This window comes from Aricia agestis, chromosome 4 (genome assembly GCF_905147365.1).
Source record: "Aricia agestis chromosome 4, ilAriAges1.1, whole genome shotgun sequence".
NCBI lineage: Eukaryota > Metazoa > Arthropoda > Insecta > Lepidoptera > Lycaenidae > Aricia > Aricia agestis.
Genome location: NC_056409.1, coordinates 9858137 through 9883323, shown reverse-complemented (window position 1 = coordinate 9883323; position 25187 = coordinate 9858137). Strand labels below are relative to the sequence as shown.

At 37.6% G+C, this 25187-nt stretch overlaps 3 protein-coding genes across 5 annotated transcripts in view; 2 read left to right on the top strand and 1 right to left on the bottom strand.

Moving 5' to 3' along the window:
* Positions 1–9159, top strand: part of LOC121725864 (GAS2-like protein 3) — a 72324-nt gene extending 63165 nt beyond the window's left edge. For all 3 annotated transcript variants that reach the window (XM_042113006.1, XM_042113005.1, XM_042113004.1), the window contains 7 exons: positions 4490–4614; positions 4862–5003; positions 5725–5920; positions 6226–6269; positions 6491–6603; positions 7310–7438; positions 7560–9159. In XM_042113006.1, the coding sequence (XP_041968940.1) occupies positions 4490–4614; positions 4862–5003; positions 5725–5920; positions 6226–6269; positions 6491–6603; positions 7310–7438; positions 7560–8570 (1760 nt within the window). In that variant the 3' untranslated portion in view covers positions 8571–9159. The remainder of the gene's footprint in view (positions 1–4489; positions 4615–4861; positions 5004–5724; positions 5921–6225; positions 6270–6490; positions 6604–7309; positions 7439–7559) is intronic.
* Positions 9160–11382: 2223 nt separating this feature from the next.
* LOC121725866 (septin-2) lies at positions 11383–21755 on the bottom strand. The gene is made up of 10 exons (XM_042113011.1): positions 21669–21755; positions 21207–21324; positions 20654–20796; positions 20077–20263; positions 16309–16427; positions 15702–15894; positions 14938–15101; positions 14179–14316; positions 12925–13545; positions 11383–12799 (listed from the first exon to the last, which is right to left on the bottom strand). The coding sequence occupies exons 1-9, from the start codon at positions 21696–21698 to the stop codon at positions 13381–13383; spliced, it is 1257 nt and encodes a 418-aa protein (XP_041968945.1). The 5' UTR covers positions 21699–21755; the 3' UTR covers positions 11383–12799; positions 12925–13380.
* Positions 21756–23210: 1455 nt separating this feature from the next.
* Positions 23211–24876, top strand: LOC121725869 (neurobeachin-like). Its single transcript, XM_042113014.1, has 2 exons — positions 23211–23484; positions 24648–24876. The coding sequence occupies exons 1-2, from the start codon at positions 23326–23328 to the stop codon at positions 24765–24767; spliced, it is 279 nt and encodes a 92-aa protein (XP_041968948.1). The 5' UTR covers positions 23211–23325; the 3' UTR covers positions 24768–24876.
* The last annotated feature ends 311 nt before the right edge of the window (positions 24877–25187 follow it).

Here is a 25187-nt window from a genome sequence, read left to right as displayed (position 1 = left end):
CTCTTTCCTTGGCCATAACCATCCTACTCTTCGCTCAGCTAACAAACTCACTCTTGCTTTTCCTTGTCATAAAACCTCTTTCTATGACTCTTCTTTCACCATTTCCTTTGGAATTCACTACCCGAAACCATCCAAAAATCTAAATCAATCAATATTTTCAAGAAACAATTAAAAGAATATTACTTAAGCCTTACCCCCTCAATGTAATCCCTTTATTTTTGTCTCCCTTTCAGTGGTTTTTACTTCTTTTCATTGTTCTGTTTGATTAATTCGTGTATATTATGTTGTGTAGTTTATTTTTTATATTAAGTATATTATTATATTATATGATGTATTATTGTATGAAAGATATTGTATTATTGTATGAGAGCGGGAGGCGAACCCGTCTTTAGAGAGCTTCGTACAGTCTTTAATTTTGTCCTTCAACGGGGAGTTTCCCCCGAAGAGTGGTGGTTCTCTTTTTTAAGAAGGGCGATAACACCCTTCTTAAAAATTATAGACCCATCTCGCTTTTGAGTCACATATATAAGTTGTTTTCTAGGATCATTACGAATCGCCTATCCAATAAACTTGACGAATGCCAGCCACCGGAGCAGGCTGGGTTTCGCAGAGGCTTTAGCACCATAGACCATATTCACACCTTAAGGCAAGCTGTACAAAAGTCACATGAGTACAGGCAGCCATTCTGCCTTGCCTTTGTGGACTATGACAAGGATTTTGACTCTGTTGAGACCTGGGCTGTTCTGGAAGCCCTGCAACGATGTCAAGTCGATTGGCGTTACGTCGAAGTTTTGAAAGGTCTATATAATGCCGCGTCTATGTCCGTCCGAGTACAGGGGGCCACAACAAGGCCAATCTATTTGCATCGAGGAGTGAGGCAGGGAGATATTATTTCCCCGAAACTGTTCACAAATGCGTTAGAGGACGCCTTCAAGACCCTAAACTGGGAAGGACGTGGCATAAACGTTAATGACAAGTACCTCTCACACCTTCGTTTCGCTGACGATATCGTCATATTGGCAGAATTGTTGGAGGACTTGCAGGAAATGTTGAACGACCTAAATGAATCTTCCCGGCGGATCGGTCTCGGGATGAACTTGGACAAGACGAAAGTTTTTAATGTGCAAATAAAGAATTTTATTATTATTATTATTACTTTTGAAGACCTATCTATAGATACCCCACACGTATAAGTAAGATGAAAAAAAAATTTTTCATTTATGACGTATAAAAAAAAACTACTTATTAGATCTCGTTCAAACCAATTTTCGTTGGTAGTTTTTATAATAATTTACATCATATATTTTTTTTAGAATTATCATGCCCGTACTTCAGAAGTTACAGGGGGGAGACACACATTTTACCACTTTGGAAGAGTCCCTCTCGCAAACTATTCAGGTTGGAAAAAAATTATATAAGAAACCGCAATATAATTTTTAAAGACCTATCCATAGATACCCCACATGCATAGGTCAAATGAAAAAAAAAATTGTTTAGTTGTACCTATGGGGACCCCTAAAATTTTTAATAATTTTTCCATTTTTGTATCAAAATTTTAATGCGGTTCACAGATTACATCTACTTACCAAGTTTCAAAAGCATAGCTCTTATAGTTTTGGAAAAAAGTGGCTGTGACATACGGACAGACAGACATGACGAATCTATAAGGGTTCCGTTTTTTGCCATTTGGCTACGGAACCCTAAAATGCTAAAAGTTAGGAAGTATCTTAGAATGGAGCTCAGTTTCTCAGATGTTGCCACGACTCACGAGTTCAACAGCACCGACATTGAATCCTATAGTTTTCAGTACCGTAAATATATATTTTTTTTATTATACTTCTTGCACACATAATGGTACAGAGGCGGGCTTAATGCCTTTAGGCATTTTCTTCCAGCCAACCTTTGGGTGATGTTGAGACAAGATGAGGTAGATGCAAAGTACAATTTTATCGACAGTAATAAATACATACTATAATAATTACTATTACATACCTACTATACGAATACTATATTTCAAGTAAACTAATAAATAATAATATATATAATATAATTTTCTGTGAAGTCCAGTAATTGAGGCACTTATTTTCGGCCTTAAAGTCAAAGGAAGCCAAATCCAGGACATCCACTTGTTACAAACTATAGGTGTTACCAGAGACGTAGTATAAATTATATTCTGGTCTCTGGTGTTACTTATGTATACATATTAAGTAACATAAGATCGTTTCAGCTAGTTTCCTGCTATGGTATATCATTCAATGGGCAGCGCTGTTAGCCTGCCCTAGATTCAAGTTTTCCGTTTACTCTGTCGGCGTTTTTCCATAAGGGGATACGTTTTTAAGGTGTTCTCAAACCTCCGTGACGGCTGTACAGCTATAACGGCATCGTGTGCACCACTTGGAAATGTTTTTATCATAGGTGGTGTTTATTATGGTGCCATGGTGGTACACGTATGACGATTGATAGAATACGATTTCTGGGTCCTTCAGAAAGTGTTTGATGCGATCGTCGAGTGGATCTTAATAAAAAATGTTTATCAGATGAGATTATTTTTTAAATTAAAGTATGCAGGCACTCTACGAATTCCAACAAAGTATACTAAAATATCCTGGTAGTATTTCAGATGATACGTTGACATTCCAATTTCCAAGTCCTTAAACGTAAGGTGCCTAATTATCATGAATTAGAGTAGTAACAGAATAAGGAGTTGTAGCCAATGTACCCAAATGAAAAAAGAACTACAAAGAGTTGGTAAAGCCTTCTTGAAATACAATAAATTATACATAGGGAATGCAAATCTCGCGAGATTGGGGCTCAAGCGAGATCCCGCGAGTTTGTGAATACAATACCGCGAGATCACGCCAATTTCGAGATCTCGCGAGATTAGCAGTTTTTGCAAATAATCACAATATTTGAATAAATTACGAAAAACAAGTAATAAATATTATAAGTTTTATAAGAATAACATTCATTTTCACGATTTTTTTCAATAGAATTTTATGCATTAAACATTGTTTGATGTATCTGTCTATAATTTTTAAGTAGTAAACTTTGACATACGTATCTACTATCTATCAACAACGTTTTATCGTGAACGTCCAGAATTATAAAAGCGCACTATCAAACACATATATTTTAGCTAGTAATAAAATAGTTCTTTTAAAACTAACAAAACAACAAGAAGTCACAGTGCCAGGCCTAAGCAGGCCAGCTCATCTTTGTTTTGACTCTGTGATCGCAACTTGTGACGTTTTTATGCCCAAGTACAACCTCGTCAAACTCGCGAGATCTCGCCTTTTTTTCGTCCGAGATCAATCACGCTAAAAAAGGCCGAGATCTCGCGAGAACGAGATTGCATTTCCTAATTATACACTATAGTGTAAGTAATTAATTTCCTGCACGTCAATTCCGTATTCGAATGTAAAAAATCGTCTGAAGCGTCGCAAATTGACAATGGATCAATAATTGCAGGTGTGCATTGCGAAAACATTGTGGAAATCAATTTTGCTAAACGAGTCGTCACAATATTTTTGTTTTATGTAACTTTAATCCATTTGTAAATAAAGTTTTTAAGTTGCAAGTTTCATCTCGATGTTTCTTATAATTTTCTCCTTTTTGTATCCGTCTCCGACGCTACGTTATAGGTAAATCCAGCATTCGGATCTACTTTAACAACCATAAAAGTAGTAATCGGCCAAGTGCGAGTCGGACTCGCGCACCAAGGGTTCCGTAGACCGGCCAAAAAATCACGTTTGTTGTATGGGAGCCCCCCATAAATATTAATATTATTTTGTTTTTAGTACCTATTTGCTGTTATAGCGGCAACTGATGTAAGTACACAATCTGTGAAAATTTCAGAAGTCTAGCTATAGCGGTTCTTGAGATACAGCCTGGCGACACACAGACAGACTGACGGACAAACGATTAAGTCTTAGTAATATATAATATTAAATATAATATTATATATTACTAAGACTTAATCGTTCAACTATATCTTCTAATAAGAAGATATTGTCGTTTGATAACTAAACGAATACGTAGACAGACGTGTGAGCTGACTGCCCCTGTAGACAAGTGGCAAAACGCTTACGCTAACGCTAGCGCTAGCGCTACAAAATATATGGATTTGACATTAGTATTCGCTAGCGAAGCGATGACTTATGTCAAATCGCATACATTTTGTAGCGCTAGCGTTAGCGTCAGCGTTAGCGCTTTGCCACTTGTCTACAGGCCCTGAGCAGCCAGCTTACCGAATATGACAGTTTTTAGGATTCCGTACCCAAAGGGTAAAACCGGGACCCTATTACTAAGACTTAATCGTTTGTCCGTCAGTCTGTCTGTGTGTCGCCAGGCTGTATCTCAAGAACTGTTCATAAAATTCTCTTTCAATAATGTTGCGAATCGTCAACTACATAGCTGATTGTTGATTTGTCCTCGATAAGCTCTCTGTACTTATGTTGTTTTTCTAATCAAGAATGTTTTTTGTCTCCAGGTATAACATACTTGACTGGCGAGAACTTTCTGGATGCGCTGGACAATGGCGCGGAACTGTGTCAGCTGGCCGCCGTCATCCACGAGCGAGCGCGGGAGTCCCTCGACCAGGGTCTCATTGTTGGGGTAAGCACAAATAAGAAAAATATGTATTCTTGATCCAAAAGTCCATAGGCGAAATCATGGTATTGAAAGTGAATAGACAGATATTGGAAAGCTATCGTTGCTAAAAAATCAATCAATTCGCCTCCCTGGTTATTTACAGCTCTTGTTAGCATATACATACATATAATAGCTAGTAGGTATGGCACCTAAAATTTGATGGTCCTTGATCCTTATGTTTAATAGTAATTACTCTGTTTCAATTTAACAGCCGGTCCCAGCGATCCGCGGCCGCTGCTGGCAGCGCGCTGCCCGGCGCAGTTTCTTCTCACGAGATAACGCCGAGAATTTCATCACATTCTGCCGCGAGCTGGGCGTACATGAGAACCTTTTGTTCGAGAGCGATGATTTGGGTAAGAGAATCATTTATCATTGATTATTTCATTATCAACATGATCTCTAGTCTCTACGTAGTTTGTAGAGAATAGAGATCATGTTGATAATCATGGGGGAACCAAGGATCTGGGCTTGGGGGGGCAAATTACCTAGGTTCTGGGCCAGGGGGGGGCAAATCAGATTTTTATAAGCTAGGTGTTTATAAAGAAAAGAAATATATAATTTTTAGTTGTAAAAATATAGTAAGTAAGTATTTCAAACAAATGGCAAAATTCGTTATCATAATTTTTGATTTTTATAGATAAAAGTACTACATAATATACCAGTGGTACGCACCTAAGTCAACTAGGAACCTAGTTCTAAGTAAATTATGGAAACATGTGCCAAGTTAATTTCTAAATATTAGGTATACGGGCTACGTTAGAAATGGATTTCCGCTCTTTATTTTAATTTTACTTTCTTATGTACCTACTCGGACTGGCTGACTTTTCTTATCTACATACCTACCTACCTACTTAGATATAGAAGCGGGCGGTAAATACCTAAAGAATGCTCTAACTAAAATATAATTTACAAACATTACAAGTAGATTTTAAATGCTGCATACATAATATCATGTTTACAAAAACATACTGATCCAACGTATAAAATTAATTTCAAACCTTCTCCATTCCAGTTCTGCAATTATCCAAAGTAACTCTGGCAATAATTTAGTTTTGTTTCCATTCCAATATCCAGTGCTGCACAACCAGCCGCGGCAGGTGATTCTCTGTCTGCTGGAGGTGGCGCGGCTGGCGACGCGGTTCGCGGTGGAGCCGCCCGGCCTCGTGCAGCTGGAGAAGGAGATAGCCCTGGAGGAGCGGGACTCCGGCCTCGACTCCGCCATGTCCGGCGCCTGGCAGTTCCGGGACACCTCGCCGGTGCCTAACGACAAGTAGGTTTAGCACCAATTTCACCAACGACTGTTAAAGTTAACGCTCCAATTAGTATCACTAATTTACCTCTTTCGTTTTTCTTATGAATGAATGTCATATTTTAACAAGCTGTCAACGCTAACAGGCGTTGGTGAAATTGAGGCTCAGCAGGACGAAATCCCGGAGTAGGTTATAATTATAACTTACATCATAATATATGCCTACCTAACTTTTAAATTTCTAGAAAATTCAATCAAGTACAAAGTGACCTTCTCATTATACAGACGTAAGTGAGTTTAATAATTTTAGTACTTTTTTGTTTTAGGTCCGCCATTGAAGAGCCACCTTATTCGCCTGACTCTAACGAGAGTAAGTTTTGATTTTGTACCTACTTTAGTGACGTGACGTTATCACTTATTAGTAATAATTGTACAAATAACAATTGTCACGGGGCAGCTGCCCCCCCCCCCCTAGCAAAAATTCTGTGCCCGCCCATGGCTGTCTTTGATACGTTTGAAAAATTACTCTATAAACGAGAGTATAAATATTTTAATAGGCAACTATAGTGTTAAAAAGTATAATTATAACAGCGGAGGAGTGTGTTCCGGACAACGTGGACGCGGAGAGCACCAAGTCCGGGGGAACTGAGAACAGCTCCGACAACGAGGTCCCGCTCCGACCGACCAACGAGCTCGACAAGAGGGTATGTTGTTTTAGCTCGCTTCTTAGGCCGGCCATAAATCGACCGTCGAATCTTGTAGTCGAAACCGACTGCAAGATGCGGTCGCCGCACGGCGATCTGCAGTTTTCATACTAAATTTATATCCGTAACGAGCTTTTGCCCGCGGCTTCGCTCGCGTTAAGCAGTATTATTATATTATACAAACTTTCATCCCCTATTTGAACCCCTTGGGGTTGGAATTTATCAAAATCCTTTCTTAGCGGAAGCCTACGTCATAACATCTACCTGCATGCCAAATTTCAGCCCGATCCGTCCAAGTGGTTTGGGCTGTGCGTTGATAGATCACTATGTCAATCAGTCAGTCACCTTTGAGTTTTATATATCCGTAATACACGGACCGCTCGAGCAGTTCTTGAGCGGTTGGTGCAAATTTCAACGCTTTAGAGCAGTCGGTCCCGACTGCAACTTGCGGTCCGTCTATGGCCAGTCTAATTTCTAAGGTCCAGTTGCGCCAGCTTAATTATTTTTAACGTTATAAGCTAGAAATTTAAGACACCTGTAGGCTGTATCTACTGCAATGATTGTTAGTTTATAAAGCTCCTTCAATAGGACTTACCTAAGATATCACATTATTTGCCACATTTCTTAGCTTAAGCATATTATAACAAGACTTATGAGGACTTTACTTAAAGTTCTTAGCGTGTTATTTTTCCATCACAATTTCCAGGTGCAACTGGTGACGCGTCTGATGCAGCGCGGCTGCAACTGCGGCGCGGGCCGCTGCTCTAAGTCGCTCAAGGTCAAGAAGGTGGGCGAGGGCCGCTACAACATCGCCGGCAGAAACGTCTTCATCAGGGTAAGCTTTTCCACTCTATTGCATTGAATTATCTACGTTCCCACTTCCCATCGCTATACATAACTTACATTCTAATAACGTGCACGTGCAACGACTTCATAATTTGTTATATTGTTCACAGCTGCTGAAGGGTCGTCACATGATGGTGCGCGTGGGAGGCGGCTGGGACACGCTGGAGCACTTCCTGTCGCGGCACGAGCCCTGCCAGGTGCGGCTGGTGGCGCCGGGCGTGCGCGCTGCGCCCCGACCCGCCCCGCCCCCGCCCCGCGCGCGCCAGCTCTCCGCCTCCAGCAGCCGCTCCTCCCTGCGCGACCCCTCCCCGCACTCCCCGCCCTCCCCAAGCACGCCGCCGCGCACCTCCCCCGCGCCTCGCACGCCGCCCGCCTCGCCCGCCACCCGCGCCGCCTCCTCCGGCACGGCCTCGCCCGCCAGCAGCAAGTCCTCCCTCGGAAAAATATCCCCCGTCGACCCCAAAATGGGCGCGAGTCCCGCCAAGACGTCCCCGCCGGAGGCGCGGCGCACGTCCACGCCCGGCAGGCCGCGGCCCGCCATGACGCTGCCGCTGGGCGGCGCCGACCGCACGCCGCGCCGCCGGCAGCCCGCCCCCGCCAGCCACAGCACGCCCAACACGCCCACCGCCCGCGCCGCCCGCACCCCGCCCCTCGAGCTTCGCAAGTCCCTCACCAGCGCGCACCTCAACGCACCCAAAAAGTCGCGCAGCATGAGCCTCGCCCTCGCGCAGGACGATCGCCGGCCGTTCTGCGGCACCGACCGCCTCAACCAGGCCAAGAAGAACCGGGGCCCGACCGCTCCCAACTCGGACGCCGGCGTCGGCCGCAAGAACCGCAGCCAGAGCCTCGCCTCGACGCCCGTCAACGAGCCCAAGCGGCCGTTCGCGAGCGCCGGTCCCGTGAAGAAGACGCGCAGCATGAGCCTGGCGACGGCGTACGACGTGTCCAAGCCGCTCATCAAGAGCTCGTCGGTGGGCGGCGTGATCACGCAGGCCGCCATAGAGGAGAGCATCCGGCTGTCGCTGGAGGCCAGCATCGCGGACGAGACCGCCAAGAAACCCTTCCTCCACATCAAGGCCAAGTACCGGAGTCCGCCGCCGCGGGAGGTGCCGCCCAGATAACTCCGCGACCGCCACTCATTCCATTAATTTATAATCATACCTCCGGACGCTTATTACTCCCCGCATCGAGCACTGTACTAAGTGACCGCTTAACTTGTTCCACAGGTGCGGGTATTAGGTATTTTAGTAAGTTTAAATCGAGTATTTAAGATTTTTATTATACCTACTACGTATATTAATCATCATTTAATATATTATACACATGGCCCAGGAACACAAAATACCAATAATTCCTTGGCGGGAAACGAACCTCCGACCTGCTTACGATATAGCAAAGAGGTCATAATATTATTACATAATATAACTTTTAAGAGTTGACGTACGTACGCAGGGGTAGGCGGTGGGCGCGGCCAGCACCCTGCATCATCACTATACAAAGTGCAATTAGTTTGTGTATTTTGCGCTGGTTCGATATATCATGTAAGCGTAGATCTCTTAAGCAATCTCATATTTATCGTTTTATACTAAGTAGGTGATAACACGTTCGTTGATACTCCGGCACCGGAACGCTAGTCATAATGAATTTGTTTCACGATCGAAGAAAATTGTAACTAAGTATTTTGATGTAATTAATTTAATTTCAATATATGATTTCTTTACATGAAAAAAATATTATTACTTTATTACTATTAGAAAAGTTAATTTAATTTTGTTTATATTTCACTATTATTTAACGTTTTAATTTATATTTCACTATTAAAAATATCAGGATTGACATTTTTCTATTTGATTTTATTTTATTTCACATTTGGCGTATTTTGTCTATAGAGCTATAAGTACAAAAAACATCTGTAGGTCCTAGTAACCTACACAGTACACTACACCTGGATTATATCTATCACTAGTATTTGTGCACATTGCTAAGACCTACAGATGCCTGCCGATACAGTAAATATAGTATTCAAGTTGTATTTAGCTAGGCTTTAACACGTATGTTATAATTAATAAGCAATTTAATGTGGCCTCAAGCACACAAGCGACCTCATCGGGTACAAATTATGTCCATGTCTATTTTCATAAAAATGACCATATTTTTGCACCTAGAATAAGCACTAGTTACCATACCATTTTATATCAAAATCATTGACATTTAGTAACTATTGTTGATTACATTACATAAATTAATGCATTATCACATCTTTATAATCTTTACATTTAAAAATTACCAATGCTTATATGAGTTTTGGACTGTTAGCATTAAACCTTTGTAAAAAAACGTTTATTTCGTCTTATCGGTGATAGTCTTTGAATTTGTTCTTTTGAAAATAGGCAAGACAAAGTCAAAAGTTGCACACACTCACATAACCATCTTTTATATAAATATCTTCAACAAACTCCATAATAATATTACGCCCCATTAATCAATTTACCAAAAACATGTCTTCCCTTCATTAAATTAAGTCTCACTTAGACTCCACTGTACTGTTATACAATGGTGTTATAATTGTAGAATAATTATGATAATAATATAATGTCGCTAGAAACGATGCTTTCTTTCAAATGTGCCAATTTTGGTGATGTACGGTTGATATTAAACTTTTCATATTTATTATACGTCGTTTTAATAACACAAACTTACAAACATACAATACAAACCAACTCAAAATCTTTCCATGATCATTTGTCTATGGTAAAAGTTAAGTTTGCTTTTACATAATTCATAAATAAACTTAATTAACTAAAAAAAACAATTGAGTACACATTGCAAATCAAATGTTTGAGCTAAAATATTTGGGCATTTACTATTTAAACAACATTGGAGAACACGATGCTACATAGCTTTAGCACTGCAAAGCGTAAGTACTTAGTTACCGCTTTTATTGCAAATTTATTTAGGTATGGTAAATTACAGTCACACGCTTGGTGTCTCAGCACTTTGGGTGCGTATCATATACTTTGCTTTCAAACTTGTCGTAATAAGAATTTTATAAGGCGATTCACCGCTATCTATAGTTTAAAATTCGATTTCCAAATTCTAAATATCTCCAAGTTTCAAAAACTTTGTCAAAAACAAGTAATTTCATTTGACAGTTGTTTTTTTCTGTTTAGTGTTTCAAGCGCCTCGCCGCGAGTGCGGTTCGCGTGTACGTGCCCGTACGCACGTCCGTGACGCCGCTGCGACGCCGCTACACCTACTACAACAAGATGTTCAAGCCCATCTCCTACGAAATACCCCACCCATTGAAAGTCTCCCTCGTTTAAAGTAAAATCATAATAATAATAATAATTATAAAACTAAGTACTAAGAAATGAATTGTAAAGTTAAATTTTCGAAGTGAGCTTCTATAGACTCTATGGTATCGGAAGATTTTAATACAAATTGCCACTGCACTATCGCTTCAATCGTTCGCTTCGAAAGGAAGGAGGAGGAAAACGCCAGGAGTACAATATAAATTCAGTCAATACAGGGTGTAACAAAAATAAGTGATAATACTTTAGGGTGTGTACGCGTTCCTTGTAGAGAGTTCACTGTGAAAGTAGCAGCGCCGAAAGACCAAAAAACTTTTTCACTTTTGTATGGGGAAACTCGTGACGCTCGGGCCCTTGCCCATACAAAAGTGAAAAAAAAATTCGTCTTTCAGAGCTGCTACTTTCAAAATGAACTCTCTACAAGGAACACGTACACACCCTAAAGTATTATCACTTTTTTTGTTACACACTGTATAAAGTCAGATGATTCAAACAAAAATATTATAACATAATCAAAGTCTATTAGAGTCGTACTTATCTGGACAACTGTATATTTAGTTTATATTTGTAAATTGAGTTTGTTTTACTACAAGAACATTGGGAAAATTTAGAAAAGAAACAATTTCATATATTATAATCATTATATATTTTTTATAATACAAAGTATAATACTAAGGCAAACGCGAATTAAAAGGAATGAATAAATAAATGCAAGATACGTATGTCCGTCCACAGAGTTCGAGTCTGACATTCTCTAAAGGAGAGTATTTTTTGCCAAACCTTGAGTTTACACGATAAATAAATCATGTATTTGCTACATTTTTTTCTGTTACCTCACCCCTAAAATATAAAATATTTTAACTGTAAGTATATCATATAATTTATGTAATCTCATAGAACAATTTCTGGTACATCATTGATACATTGGCAACATTTGAGTGCATTATAATAAGCTCAAAGTTTATTTATTTGATGACCCCTAAAACACGCCTTTGCCATTTACGATACACTAGCTTGTCATGGCTTTTAACTGATATTACAATAAACATATAAAACTAAAAAAATACAAAGTATTACAAAATACTACTAGCACATATAAACATAGATCAAATATAAAATTAATAAAGTTACAAAAAGTACACAATATTAAGACGATCTGACAGAAAAAGATAAATTATTATAGGCCTTCAGTCCAAAATCCAGTGCTTTAATTCTATAATTCCGTGTGAAATGACAAATACTGTAATCGAGAACTATCAAAGTTTCCGTGAATGGAATGCAAGTAAACAAGTCTTATTTTATCTTCGTGCTCATACTAATACTGTATTAATTATATTAATTTATTTTATTGTGAGTTTATATCTACGAATCAATCGGCCGATCCATGTATTTAAAATTATACGATTTGCTCGGAATCTATTTTTGGATGATAATGCGTTATAATTCAGATCATACGTATAAACATAGCACATCTTAACTTACCCTAAATAATAATATAAATAAATTTTGGTATAAAATTTATACGATATGGCTAAGTGCAAAACTAAATCTACGTTAAATCAAGTTCATTGCCCGTACATACTGTCGCTAGCAGTACTATTCTACACGCGCTTACACTACATAGTTTTCGTTCATTAGAAACACTATGGACACGATGCGAAAAAATAATAGCTTTCCTGGCAGCCGAGTAGAAAGGACCTTGCCTATAAATTTGAAAGGTTTTTTTAGTTTTTAAACTTTTGGCTTTTAAAATTTGCTGTTGTGTAATAATCTAAATTGAATATTATTTTAAACTAAATTATGCCGATTATTTATCGTACACACCAAAATACCGAAGCCGTATTTAAAATGTAAAACGCCCGGCAACGGTCATTTTTCTTTGAACCGGCATAGATTTCGTTATTTTTCAATTGATGTGGTCTTTTTTGGCTTCGATGTCAATTATTCTGCATCATGTAAAATAATATTGCATCATTAAAAAAATGAAATGAATATTGAGTTTGATGGAAGTAAATAGTCGCGTAAGGCTTAGGCCAAACCTACGCGATCACGCGACTGCGAAGCGGGAGCGTCAATACAAAACACACATTTGACAAGTTGTCAAATGTGTTTTGTATTGACGCTCCCGCTTCGCAGTCGCGTGGTCGCGTAGGTTTGTTCAAACCTTAATACTACACACGCCATTGATCGTATTCTTAGTGCTGAGTGTGATTTTATGTCTATTCACCATTACCACAATGTAACTAAAATTTGTACGGCATCCAAATACTTTCTATAACTTACCGATAGACACACTGATTGAGGATTATATGCCATACAAACCGAAGCTTCACGGCGAGTACTAACAAAAACTCACACTTAGCATTCTAATGAGTAAGCAGGAATTATTATGCAGCTGCGTCATCATAAGAGCGCATCAAACGTGCTCGTTTTCTGCGCGTGCGGATTTAGCGTTGCGAGTTTTCCCAAACGCAACAACAGAAAACGAGCACTTCTGAATACGCTATCGAATATCAAATAGTTACGATAACGCAGTTATCCAATGCTCCTACATACACTGATTATATCGTGATTATATCGAGCGTGTAGCATCGCCATAGGACGCCATACAAGTGTGAGTCTACTTCTTCTTGCTCTTGCCGAGAGTGAGTGTGTGGTGCGACTGCGCCTGCTGCTTGCGCCGGTTGAACTCGATCGTGTCGTCCTCGATCTTCTTACGCAGTTCCTCGAGACGTTTCTTCTCCTCTGTGTGATCCTTCTTCAGTTTATCAAACTTAGCGTGAAGCTGGAACATAAATTGTAACTTATACCGCTACTGAAGAAATAAAACTAAAAAATACCTTCCACTCTACAGTTAGTATACCTGATATTTTTCTCTTCTATCACTGTAGGATATTGAAGTTAAGAGAATATTATTGTGGCAAGACCCAAAGGAAGTGTTTCCTCACTAGTGGCATGCTATTTAATTTATTGTAAATATTGTAAACGGCGTATCTTTCTTATTTGGTTGCCTCATTTGCAAATCGTAGATTATTCGTTTGGGTTATGTCAAGTCAATGTTAGTTGTGATGATCTGTATTCTATTACATAGACTTGATTAACCCAAACAAATAACTTTGGTCCACTATAAATTAATGAGGGTTGTTGATATATTATTACTTGCCACGCCACCAGAGTGACGGTAGGGTCTTTTGTGTCAAATGTCGTGTCAGACAGACATATTATGACAGCTAAATCGTGACATTTGTGGAACAGATTGTGGAAGCTATTTCGTGACATAATATGACAGCTGTTTGACACGATAAACCCTACCGCTACAATATAGCGCCAAACATCGTTTTGGCATTACATAGCGCCTCATTAAGTAGAAATTAATAATGATAAACTTTTGTGATTGAAAAAATCGTCCAAATCCCACCTCCTTCTCAGCCTCCTTGAGTTCGGCCTCCTTCTCCTTGACCCGCTGCACGAACATCTGCCGCATCTCGTTCTCCTTGTGCTCCAGCTCCGCCACGTGCGCGCTGCGCTTCTGCTCGAACGTCTGCTGGAACGACACCTGCAATACCACAAGTATAGTTTTTTTTTTAATGTACACAATTTGGGGCCGTCTATGGGCTGTTCGCCCATATCCATATACAACAAGTATAGTTAGTATTGAAGTTCAATAAATGAAATAGCCTTTATTTACCTACAACATAACAATAAAATTCTTGACATTTAAAAAATATGTTACAATAACATCTAAGGCTTTCTCAAAGTAGTAAAGAACCGAGATTTTACTTTCGTGGCATAATCATTGATTCGATCCACTACAATCTTTGTAATATAAAATAAGTCACCTGATGGAAAGCAACTACCACTCGCTTGCACATAAGCAGTATAATATGCTGTGGGCTACCAATGTCTAAATATAAGACTTGTAGTGAAATATTATGCTGTATTATAAATACATTTACAAAAGTATAGTATGACTACGAAGAGTGGTCACGCCAGTGTCACGAGTTTCCTCATACAAAAGTAAAAAAAATTTTTGTTCTTTCAGCGTGGCTACTTTCACAGTGAACTCTCTACAAGGAACACATACACACCCTAAAGTATTATCACTTAGCTTTGGTACACCCTGTACATCATTACATATTTGTATAGTCATTTCAAAGACATAGAGTCATAGACGTACCGGCTTATTGTCAGCGTCGACGTCGCTGAATCCCATCTGCTGCAGGCGGCGGCGGCGGTAGAGCTCGTAGTGCCGCGCGTGCGTCTTCTCGCGCATGTCCTCCATGTTCGTGCGGATCAACATCTCGCGCAGCTTCACGAAGTCGCAGTGTGTCTCGTTCTCCACTGTAAGTAACAGCGTCATGCCTAGTATAGTGTCCGACCTAAGCTTTGGTTTTAGGCATGTTTAACAAAGACTTTAGATCTGGCCGTAGGTAGTGATAACCGATTAATCGGCACTTTCGGCTAATGATCTACTTTCAAACTAATTATAATTTGTGTTAATGTTTATTGTAGACTTTCGTATTATAATTATTATTCTAAAGAGAACCTTTAGATACTTTTGCAGTAAAAGTAGTGAACGGAATTGTAATCTAATGTTCTACTTGGTACACTTATTTTATTACTATGGTTCAAACTAGGAGACACTCACAAAACTTTACAAACCAATGCATAATTGGTATAAAATTTTGTGACTCATCTGGCATAAATCTCATCCATACTTCCATATAGTAATATTATAAATGCGAAAGTATGTCTGTCTACCACGCCCAAGCCGCTTAACCGATTTTGCTAAAATTTGACATGGAGATACTTTGAGAGTCCCGGGAAAGGACAGAGGATACTTTTTATCCCGGAAAAATATACGGTTCCCGTGCGATAAACGTCATTTGTTGTGGTATAAATTCCATATATTATATCCTTTGACAATAAATAGAATTGTACCTTGCACAGTCCCCCACGGGTACTGCCTAGCGCGCACGGTCTTGTTGCCGATCTTGACGAAGTCTGTGCTGCCGACGACCGCGAAGGGGATGTGGCTGTTCATGCCGGCGTTCACCTCCGACACGGACTCGTCGTCCACCGGGAACTGGTATATCTCCACGCCGTTCGCCTGCAGCTCTTGCATTATTTTCGACTGAAATTAGATAATTTGTTTCTCTATGGGCCTGTTTCACAACTTTCTGATAAAGTGCCGAATAGGCTATTCACAACTTTTTTGACAGATTCTCCATACTTTATCTGTCAAGTTACGTGGTGGATAGCCTATTCGGCATTTATCAGGAAGTGGTGAAACAGGCCCTAAGAATATTTTCAGGTGAAGGGAGATAGTTTGTTTAATTAAATTATGCCTGCAGAGAATGTCAGCAAATTCGTACTACAGACCCACTGTTTACTTTTAATCACTCATGAATCTGCGTGCGGCTATCGTGTTCAACATGTTACATGTTCGCAATATTTTCGTGCGCGCATGTATGTAGAAATTTCTTATTCTAGATACTTTTCTTATTCTAGACTTGATAAAAATATTACTGTATAAGTATATTAGTACTTTAAACTTCTGAAGTTCAGTTTTGGAGATGGTGTCAGCCTTGGCAATGATAGGGATGATGTTCACTTTGGTGTCCAATTTCTTCATGCACACCAAATCAATTGATTTCAGTCCATGTCCTGAAATAAAAAAAAAAACAGGTTTAGTCATTTTATTTTTGTAAATTTTGTGGATATGAGTTTGCTAAATACTCAATATAATAACAAGAATTATTAAAATAGGCTAATGGTAAATTTCCAAGAATTTTACATACATAAAAATCAAAATCAAAATCAAAATATTTTTTATTCAGAGTAATTTTTTTACAAAAATATTTCTGAACGTCGATACTAAGGTGCCTACCACCGGTTCGGGAACTAACCCGGCGAGAAGAACCGGCGTAAGAAACTTGCACGGGGCCATCTTTTACTAAAAAGATGGAAAATTACAATTTGAACATATATAGTGCACCAAGGCTTTAAATGAATATGTCAATGGGCGCTGCTGGTAAAGAAGAACTGTCAAAAATGACGTTTTTGTATGAAAACAGCGCTAGTTCCCCCTCTCGCTACGTTCATTTAAAGCCTTGTCGAACTGTAACAATATTATGACTTAAATCTATTTACAATAGGAATTATAAATAGATTTAAGTCTTAATATTGTTACAGTTCGACAAGGCTTTAAATGAACATGACAACAATGAAATTTAAATGAACATAAATACCTACATACAATGTTTATGCAATTTATCAATGCACAATATAATAGATATTGCATATTATGAAGGGTCTATATTGGATCGGCCATGGCAAGAGAGGAAGTTTTAATTCAGCTCTACTGAATACTCTTTATATCTTTGATGCAACTATTAACGAAAGATTTTCAAATGAGAAAGAAATATATTTTTAAAAATGCATATAATTGTAGATGATTTGTTTGAAATAACGTTCTGTGGAATCATGTCTGAATGGCACTTGAAAGATGAATCTTAATTATAGTCAGGTCACGGATCGAATTCTACAAGATTTGTATAAAATACGATAATTATAGCATTGACGACGGCGGCGCATCGCTGAGTAATTTATCATCGATTACTTAGCGGCGCCACGAGATACGATGCATATTTATACCACTATACAGTTGACTGTACTCGTATAACGACTATACAGTGGATCTATTACACTACACGATAATTACTCCTTATTCAATTAGTAAGAACTTCTTCCTACTGCACTAGAACTATTGGAGATGATTACTCATACAAATATTAATATTAATTTTATAGTCAGTAGATTCTAGTAGACACTTTTAAAAGTAATTTAAGTGTTTGAATGAAAATAAACATTAATAAGTCTTTGTTACAATACTACACGCATGTTATACACCTATTAATATTATTATTGCAAAAGATAATATCTAAAAGGTTAGGCATATTCTAAACCTTAACATAATCAGATCACATTACTCAGTGTAAGGCTATAGTATTTAGGTCTTTAATCACATTATTTTAATCCTATCTACTGATGTCATATGTATTAAAATCAGTTACATATAAATATTTCACTGCTTTACAAAGTATACAGCTGTTATAGTCCTTGTCTGACAAGTGGTTTTCTAAAATATCAGACAGGGACCAAATATTGTATACCTACATAGGATGAATCATTTTATTCAAAAAGGTATTAGAAAATAATATGAGGTGAGAGGACATAAACAGTTACACTGAATAAGGCGGACAGGATTTTGTGTCGCGCGCGCTCTGAATACATCAGCCATGATTATGGCAAGCTCAAGGACACTCCAGGTCACCGTGTCACAAAATAGAGAAAGTAAAAATATCAACCTCATTTTTTAATGTTTTTAAATTTTAATTAGACTTCCAAAAAAAGGAAGTAACTTTTAAAGATAATAAAAAAACTTTTTAAGTGCTGCCACAATCACAGTAACCAAAAGTATACAGGGGACTCATACACACCTTTAAAGTATAAAGTTATAAACTACTAGCTGTTGCCCGCGACTTCGTCCGCGTGGACTTCAGTTTATAGCGCGCGATGTCAACAAAATTGGAGTCAAAAGCTTTTATAAAAAAAACCCTGGTACCTCTTAAATCAAAACAGCTGTGCAGTGTGTACATAATATTTCATTTTTTAAAATTAAACTTTATATTTTATGCCAAATGTGTAAGCTTATTTAGGCTCATAATTACACAACTTTACCCATAAACTATTTATATCGTTGATAGGTTTAACTTTTAAGGTTACGTCACTGCATAGATAAAGTACTGAGTTATTTGATAACGTAAAAAACTAATAACAATCGAAAAAAAATCGAAACTCGAATGTAAGATGATACCACCTCTTATAGAAAGAAGTCTGGGCAAGCGTCACCGCGATGTGGAAGACGTACAGCGCCATCTATTATGGATTTTTGGAACTAACTTAAATTGAACAAATTTACGCATTTTCACCCTTTTTTCCAGTAAAAAAGTAGCCAGTAGTATGTCCTTTCTCAGGCTTTTAGACTATCTGTATACAAAATTTCATAACAATCGGTTCGGTAGTTTTGGCGTGAAAGCGAGACAGACAGACAGACATACTTTCGCATTTATAATATTAGTATAGATTATCTATCACTTTGTTTTGTTACACCCTTAATTCCTGTTTAAGATATTACCAGAGGCGGCGTAAGGCGTAGGCGACGTGGGCGACCGCCCACGGCCTCGCGGCCTAAGGGGCCTTGCGCCCGTTGGACTATTTATTTTTAAGGATTTACGAGTTTTTATACTCAAAAATATTCATAAATAAAAAATATTATAACGTAAAAGTTTGAGTATAAAAAAATTATTTCTCTCAACTAATCCATCCTCTTGCGTCATCCTCCAATAGTAGCAAGATCTATCTTACCCACATAAAATTTAGGTCTTGTCCCACCACTGGATATTGTACTACATTTTGTTCCACAAATCCTGATTTAAGCAAAGTAGCTTTGTTTACTTGACTTATTGCATTACTATTGTATATTAATGTGAATGTGAAATCAGTATTACATATTGGTCAAACCAATAACTGTGTTAATTGGAAAATAAATTATGCATGTTACATTCCAATGTGCGTACCAATTTTTGTTGTGCATAAACTGTTTGTTTATAAACCATAATATTATCTTCTTTCAATACATAAAGTGCATATAATGGTTTGTTTAAAGCAACTGATTGTTTTAATTACTACATGTCTGTTCTTATTTGAGAGTTCTTTTGAATTTTGCATCAAAATTTTTGTTCAAATAAATGTACTAATCTTTTACTTAAGTATAACTAAACTAATATTAAAAATTGAATATCTAGAAGGTTTTGCATCTACTGAAATGTTTTTGATTGCTACTTATAAGTTTAAAGGAAATCATAAAAGGATTAAGGCTACTTTTCATAAGAGAAAAATATCTCACGCAAGATTCTATTAATACTGAAAGTACTCAGTAGTACTACTTAGTAGTAGCTTTCAGAATTAGAATAAATTTTTTATACAAATGACTAGCTGTCCCGGCAAACATTGTTTTGCCATAAAATTATTTTTCCTGTTTTCCTGCTTTTCTATTGAAGTTTTTTTTTATATTTTTTTTCTATAGACCTCACGGAGCCAGAGACCTTTCCAACGAATGCAAAACCGTGGAAATCGGTTGGTGCGTTTTGGAGTTATAGCATCAGGAAGGAAAACCCGACTTATAAATATCAATATAATTTTTTTTCGTCATGGTAACCGTGGTTCTTATCATTATAACAGAAACACTTACCAGTAGGACAGATGAAGTAGAGGCACACGTGGAGGCGGCTATCATGATACTGCGGCAATGCTCTTTTGATCTTGAGCTCCTCCTGCAGGAAAGCCTCAAACTGGGCATCAATGTAGTCCACCACTGCCTTGAAACTGTCTTCCTTGTTCACTTGATCCCCATAACCGATGGTGTCGCATATCGTCAGCTAAAAAAGTCAAATTTTAAAATTAGTAAATCAGTAATCTATGAATATAATATACGCCATGTTACCTGTAGACTTAGCATGGCCACAGAAGAAATGCGAAAGAATAGAAACGCTGACAGTTTTTGCAGACAAACTGACAGACTTCCATTAATTCACCACACTCTCTACTTTACCATAAGACTAAATCTTTCTATGGTAGCCTGCTAAGCCTGCTGGGCCTTTTCCATAATCTTCTTTAAAATTACGAATTGAGACATTATGATTTAAGAAATATACAGAGACTGTCAAAACCATACTGCTTATTTTTGTTCTGGCCCTATGCACTACAAAAATACTAAGAAGACTTGATTCTACTATTCTATATTTAAGTTTAAGATATAGGAAACTCACCTTTAACCTGACGTTACTCTCTTGGAGCTCATAAGTGTGAGCCTTTAGCTTGACTGTCGGCAGGTTATGAGGACTTGGTACCGACTCAAAGTTGGTGTTGAATAATGAGTCCATAAGAGTAGATTTCCCAAGACCAGTTTCACCTATTTCATAAAAACTATATTGCTTACTGGACAGTTAAATTAAAGAAATTTGAATATAAGTAACTGTTTTATCAAACTATATGTATATTATTTTATAATAATTTTATACTTACTATATTAAATTTGACTGTTAATGAATAAATTGATGACAGTAATTATTTTATAGAAAACACTAATACCGTACATATTATAATATAGTATACAGAATCAAGGAAAACAATAATTTCAATACTCTCTTCCTCATATTGAATGATTAATCATAGTAACATTATGTCTGATGCCATATCAACAACTGAACAATACATTCAGATATAGCGTTTCTTATCTAAAAGTGAATCCAAGACACACGAAGAGAAAAGTACTTGTGTGTGGGAGTGTGGTAGTGATTAACTGAATGATTCATTACTTACCAATGCACAGTATGTTGAAAACAAATCCATTCTGTACACTTTTATTCACCAACTGCTCTGGAAGGCTGTCGAAGCCGACATGACCAGACAGTTTTAGGGTGCGCATTGCTGCTTCAATCTACAAAAATAATTTACTAGTTGTTTTATAAAATAAATTAGGCCACACTTGATAGAAAGTATAAGTTACTTGTACGTCAATTTTGGTTATTCCATATTAATTAAAAGTAATCGGGAACTTCGGCAAGCATGCTTATTTATAATTCGCCTTTAGTAACGGTCTAATTACTTTATAAACAAAATTATAAACCAGTCTAAACGCCCAACTAGGGCACATTATCAGAACAAACAAGGAACGTAGGAACCACACATATTATATAAGCGCATTAATCAATAAAAATGAAGATTAAACTTTAACATTCAGCATGCATAATGTAACTTTACATAGGTTTTATATCTACTTACTTTAGCGGGTTCGGTATCAATCGCCGCCATGTTTCAAGAAATCTCAAATGAAACTGAAGACTGAAGTGAACAATGAACTATTGGGAATTGACAGCAATTTGACACTGACATTGACAATGGCAGCTAATATGGATCACACTTCATGCTACAGGTTGAACAACGTTATAAAATGAATATTGAACACACAGAGCCTAGTGAGCCCAGTAGGTACCTATTTAAATTATTTTCGACTGGTGGAAACGTGCTTAAATATGATATATATCATAGAGGCTATGAGTTAAATTCAATTGAGAACTGGAACAAAATTGAAAGAGATAACCTAATACCGTAAATTTAGCTAATAATAAGTTTTAATCACTATGCATTTTTGTTAAATATTGGAATATTTAATTAATAAAACTCTATGCCTTCTATTAGTTGAAAAAAAAAACATTAATTTCCTGATGATGGTAGCCATGATCAAGGTTGCTAGTATTTATGTATCATTCCCATTTCTAGGGAAATTTATAGGATATTTATTTTGTACCATGCAGATTATACCTTAGGTTTAAGCTGCAGCCTTGCATACTTAGATAAAGATCGAAGTATCATATTTCTAATAATAAATCATTCTCTCATCTTGATGTTTTAATTTAACACGAATTCAGTATACACGACTGAAAAAAAAACTTTAATAAAATGTGGTAAATTTATAAAATTACTCACATGTTAAGTACAATTTACTTATTCATAATTTTAAAATATCGTTTATTATAAAAAAATGATTAAAAAAATAATTAGGGCGAGCAAAGCGAGCCCTAGTATATCCCGCAACCTGCAGGGCTAAAATGGTCACATTTAGCAATTCCTCTCAATCAATTCAGCAAATGAATTGTCAAAACTGTCAAACTGACAAATGTCAAATCAGTACAAAAGTACAAAAATGAATTGCAAGCAGTGTTGCATTTTGCGATTTTAGAAAAATGAATCATATTATGAATCATATCATGATTCTTCAAAGCGACCATTTTAGCCCCGCTGTACATTTTGTGGTACACTTTACGGAAAAACTATCACACCTATTGATTTGCGCTTTAACATAGTAATTTTTATTTATATTATATTGTAGATGTGTTATTATCATCAGTCAGTCAAGGTGTCACAACTCTGACGACGCGAGCCCTAACAAAGTTTGGCTTTTAGTTAGTAATATTACGCTATTGCCTATTACCTATGTTGATACTTAATCTTCATCGAAACAGTATAATTATTATTACTGTCGAAATTGATTATCACTATTCACTATGTCACTACAAAAAATTAACATCGAAGGCTAAAATTTTAGCATTTTTACTTGTAACACACGATTGCTTTTCAGTGTTAATTTTTTATAACTTTCTGCTAGATTAGAGATTTCAGAGTTGGTAAATCCTAGGATTTACTATAAGTTATTCTTCGGTCATAATAAATAAAAATATTTTAAAATATTTCTCCCCAAACCATATTGATTGGTCGGGTAAACGGTGTGTTGTTTTTAATGGCAACACTGCTTAATTCCAAAATGGCAGAACGCGACATCGGTGTGTTATCATGTGAGTCAAGGAAATAATGTTTTCTTGAATTTTCGTCGCGTGTGTTATTAAAATTTGTGTATCAGTGCATTGTGACAAAGTGAACCATGGCGGACCTTAAATCACCGCCTTTTAGTGACATTAAAAGACCTGAAGAAGTAGTTAGAATGACTACTAACGACAGTCTGAAATTCGCAGTTCTTATCGGACTGATTGAAGTCGGACAGGTAACCAACCGGGAGGTGGTGAACACCGTTTTACATCTGGTAAGTGGGCCTAATAAAATTAGCGAGGTTTGTCGTTATCTGATAACACGATACATGCAAAGGTTATGTGGTGAAATAACGTTTTCAATATACAACACATCAGTTGCTTCATTATTATTGTAATTACTTAAATAGAAATAAAATAATGACCATTGAAGTAGCGAGCGTGTAGTGAATCAATTTTTTTTATCGATCGTATAATATGCCGTTGATCTGAGGATATCGCACTGACCTCGCGACTGCCAGCGGCCGGCGAGAGCTGTTTGTTTTGATGACTGCACAATAAACGCACACGTAATCAATAAAATAATGCACAACTTTGCGTGCTAATCAAACCAACATTTTCTACAGGGAATAGGGACCAACGTTTCGTACTGGAGCAGCTTTTTATGTAAAATATTTTTTAGATAATTATTATCATAATTCATAAGTCTAACATACCTTTCTACGCACAAAATATACGAGTATCATTATTATTATCTACAAGTAACAATCGGTCTGCGACTACCTGATCTGGAGTGCTTGGTGCAGATGTCAGAAGGATCTTGATTCTTGAGTATCTGGAAAAATCGTAATTACCTACTGATCGAATCGTATTTCGACTACGTAGGCACTGCGACTTGCGAGTTTGTTACGCCAGTTCTTCTCGGCGGGGTATTTTCCGAAGAGGTGGTAGCCAACGTAGTTTCTTCGTTCGACTTTCAAAAAGTGTATCGTGATACCCATTTTGAATAAAAAGATATTTTATTTTAATTATTTACTAGACAGACGTAAATTACTACTTACAAGTGCGTGTAAAATTGATGAACTCTCGGACTCGGAGCTCGTCACCTACATCTAAATACCTATCTTTGTGGGTTACATCGACTATCGACGACGCGATGATATTTTGATACCTTTTAGTATATTGCATAGTAATAATATAGTTCACGTCATCATATTTTAGTGCATTCTTATTCCTATCACCTAAAACTTGATAATAATTTAATGTGCAAAATTATAATGCATGCATACCCAACCTAACCTACCTATTTCGCATGTTTGCGTATGTTTTCTTGCTGTTTCTGTGTTTCTTCTTTCCTTCCTTCTTACCTCTTCCACTATCATAAAGTTACTAATACATACGTGCTTAATCCAATTCCTCTTCTTTTCCCTTCCTATAGGTGGCAGAGACTGGCCCTTCACAAGCTCCTATTGCCTTCCAGCGGTGTCCTAACCCCCCAAGAGAAGGAACTGTCGTCAGGATAAGCAGGCGCCTTAGGAAAATTTTGCAAAACCGGTAGACTAAGCAGATAGCTACTCTGTAATTGCTCTTAAGACTTCAGTAAATAACGAAGAATCAAGAAATGAAGACCTTAGCTTGCCATATAATACGTTCACAATGTACACACAATACCTTGACTTGTAGTATTTGTTTTTATAGTTTTTGTGTCGTTATTGTACCTCATGAAGACGACGAATGATTTTTAGAAAATATTTTCATTCATTTTATAGAATAAACCAACTTTTTGCTCATGGAAGAGTAAGGATTGACAACGTTTCGCTAAACAAGTGGCAGTAGATGCTCCTTATACACTTAAGGAGTGAGCGCACTGAGACGGGCCGTGCCGGGGCTCAGCGTGCCAGGGCTCATCGCAAAAATCAGCCTCCATACAATTTGCATGGAAGCGGATGCGCGTATCGCACAGTCGGGACGCAGCGGA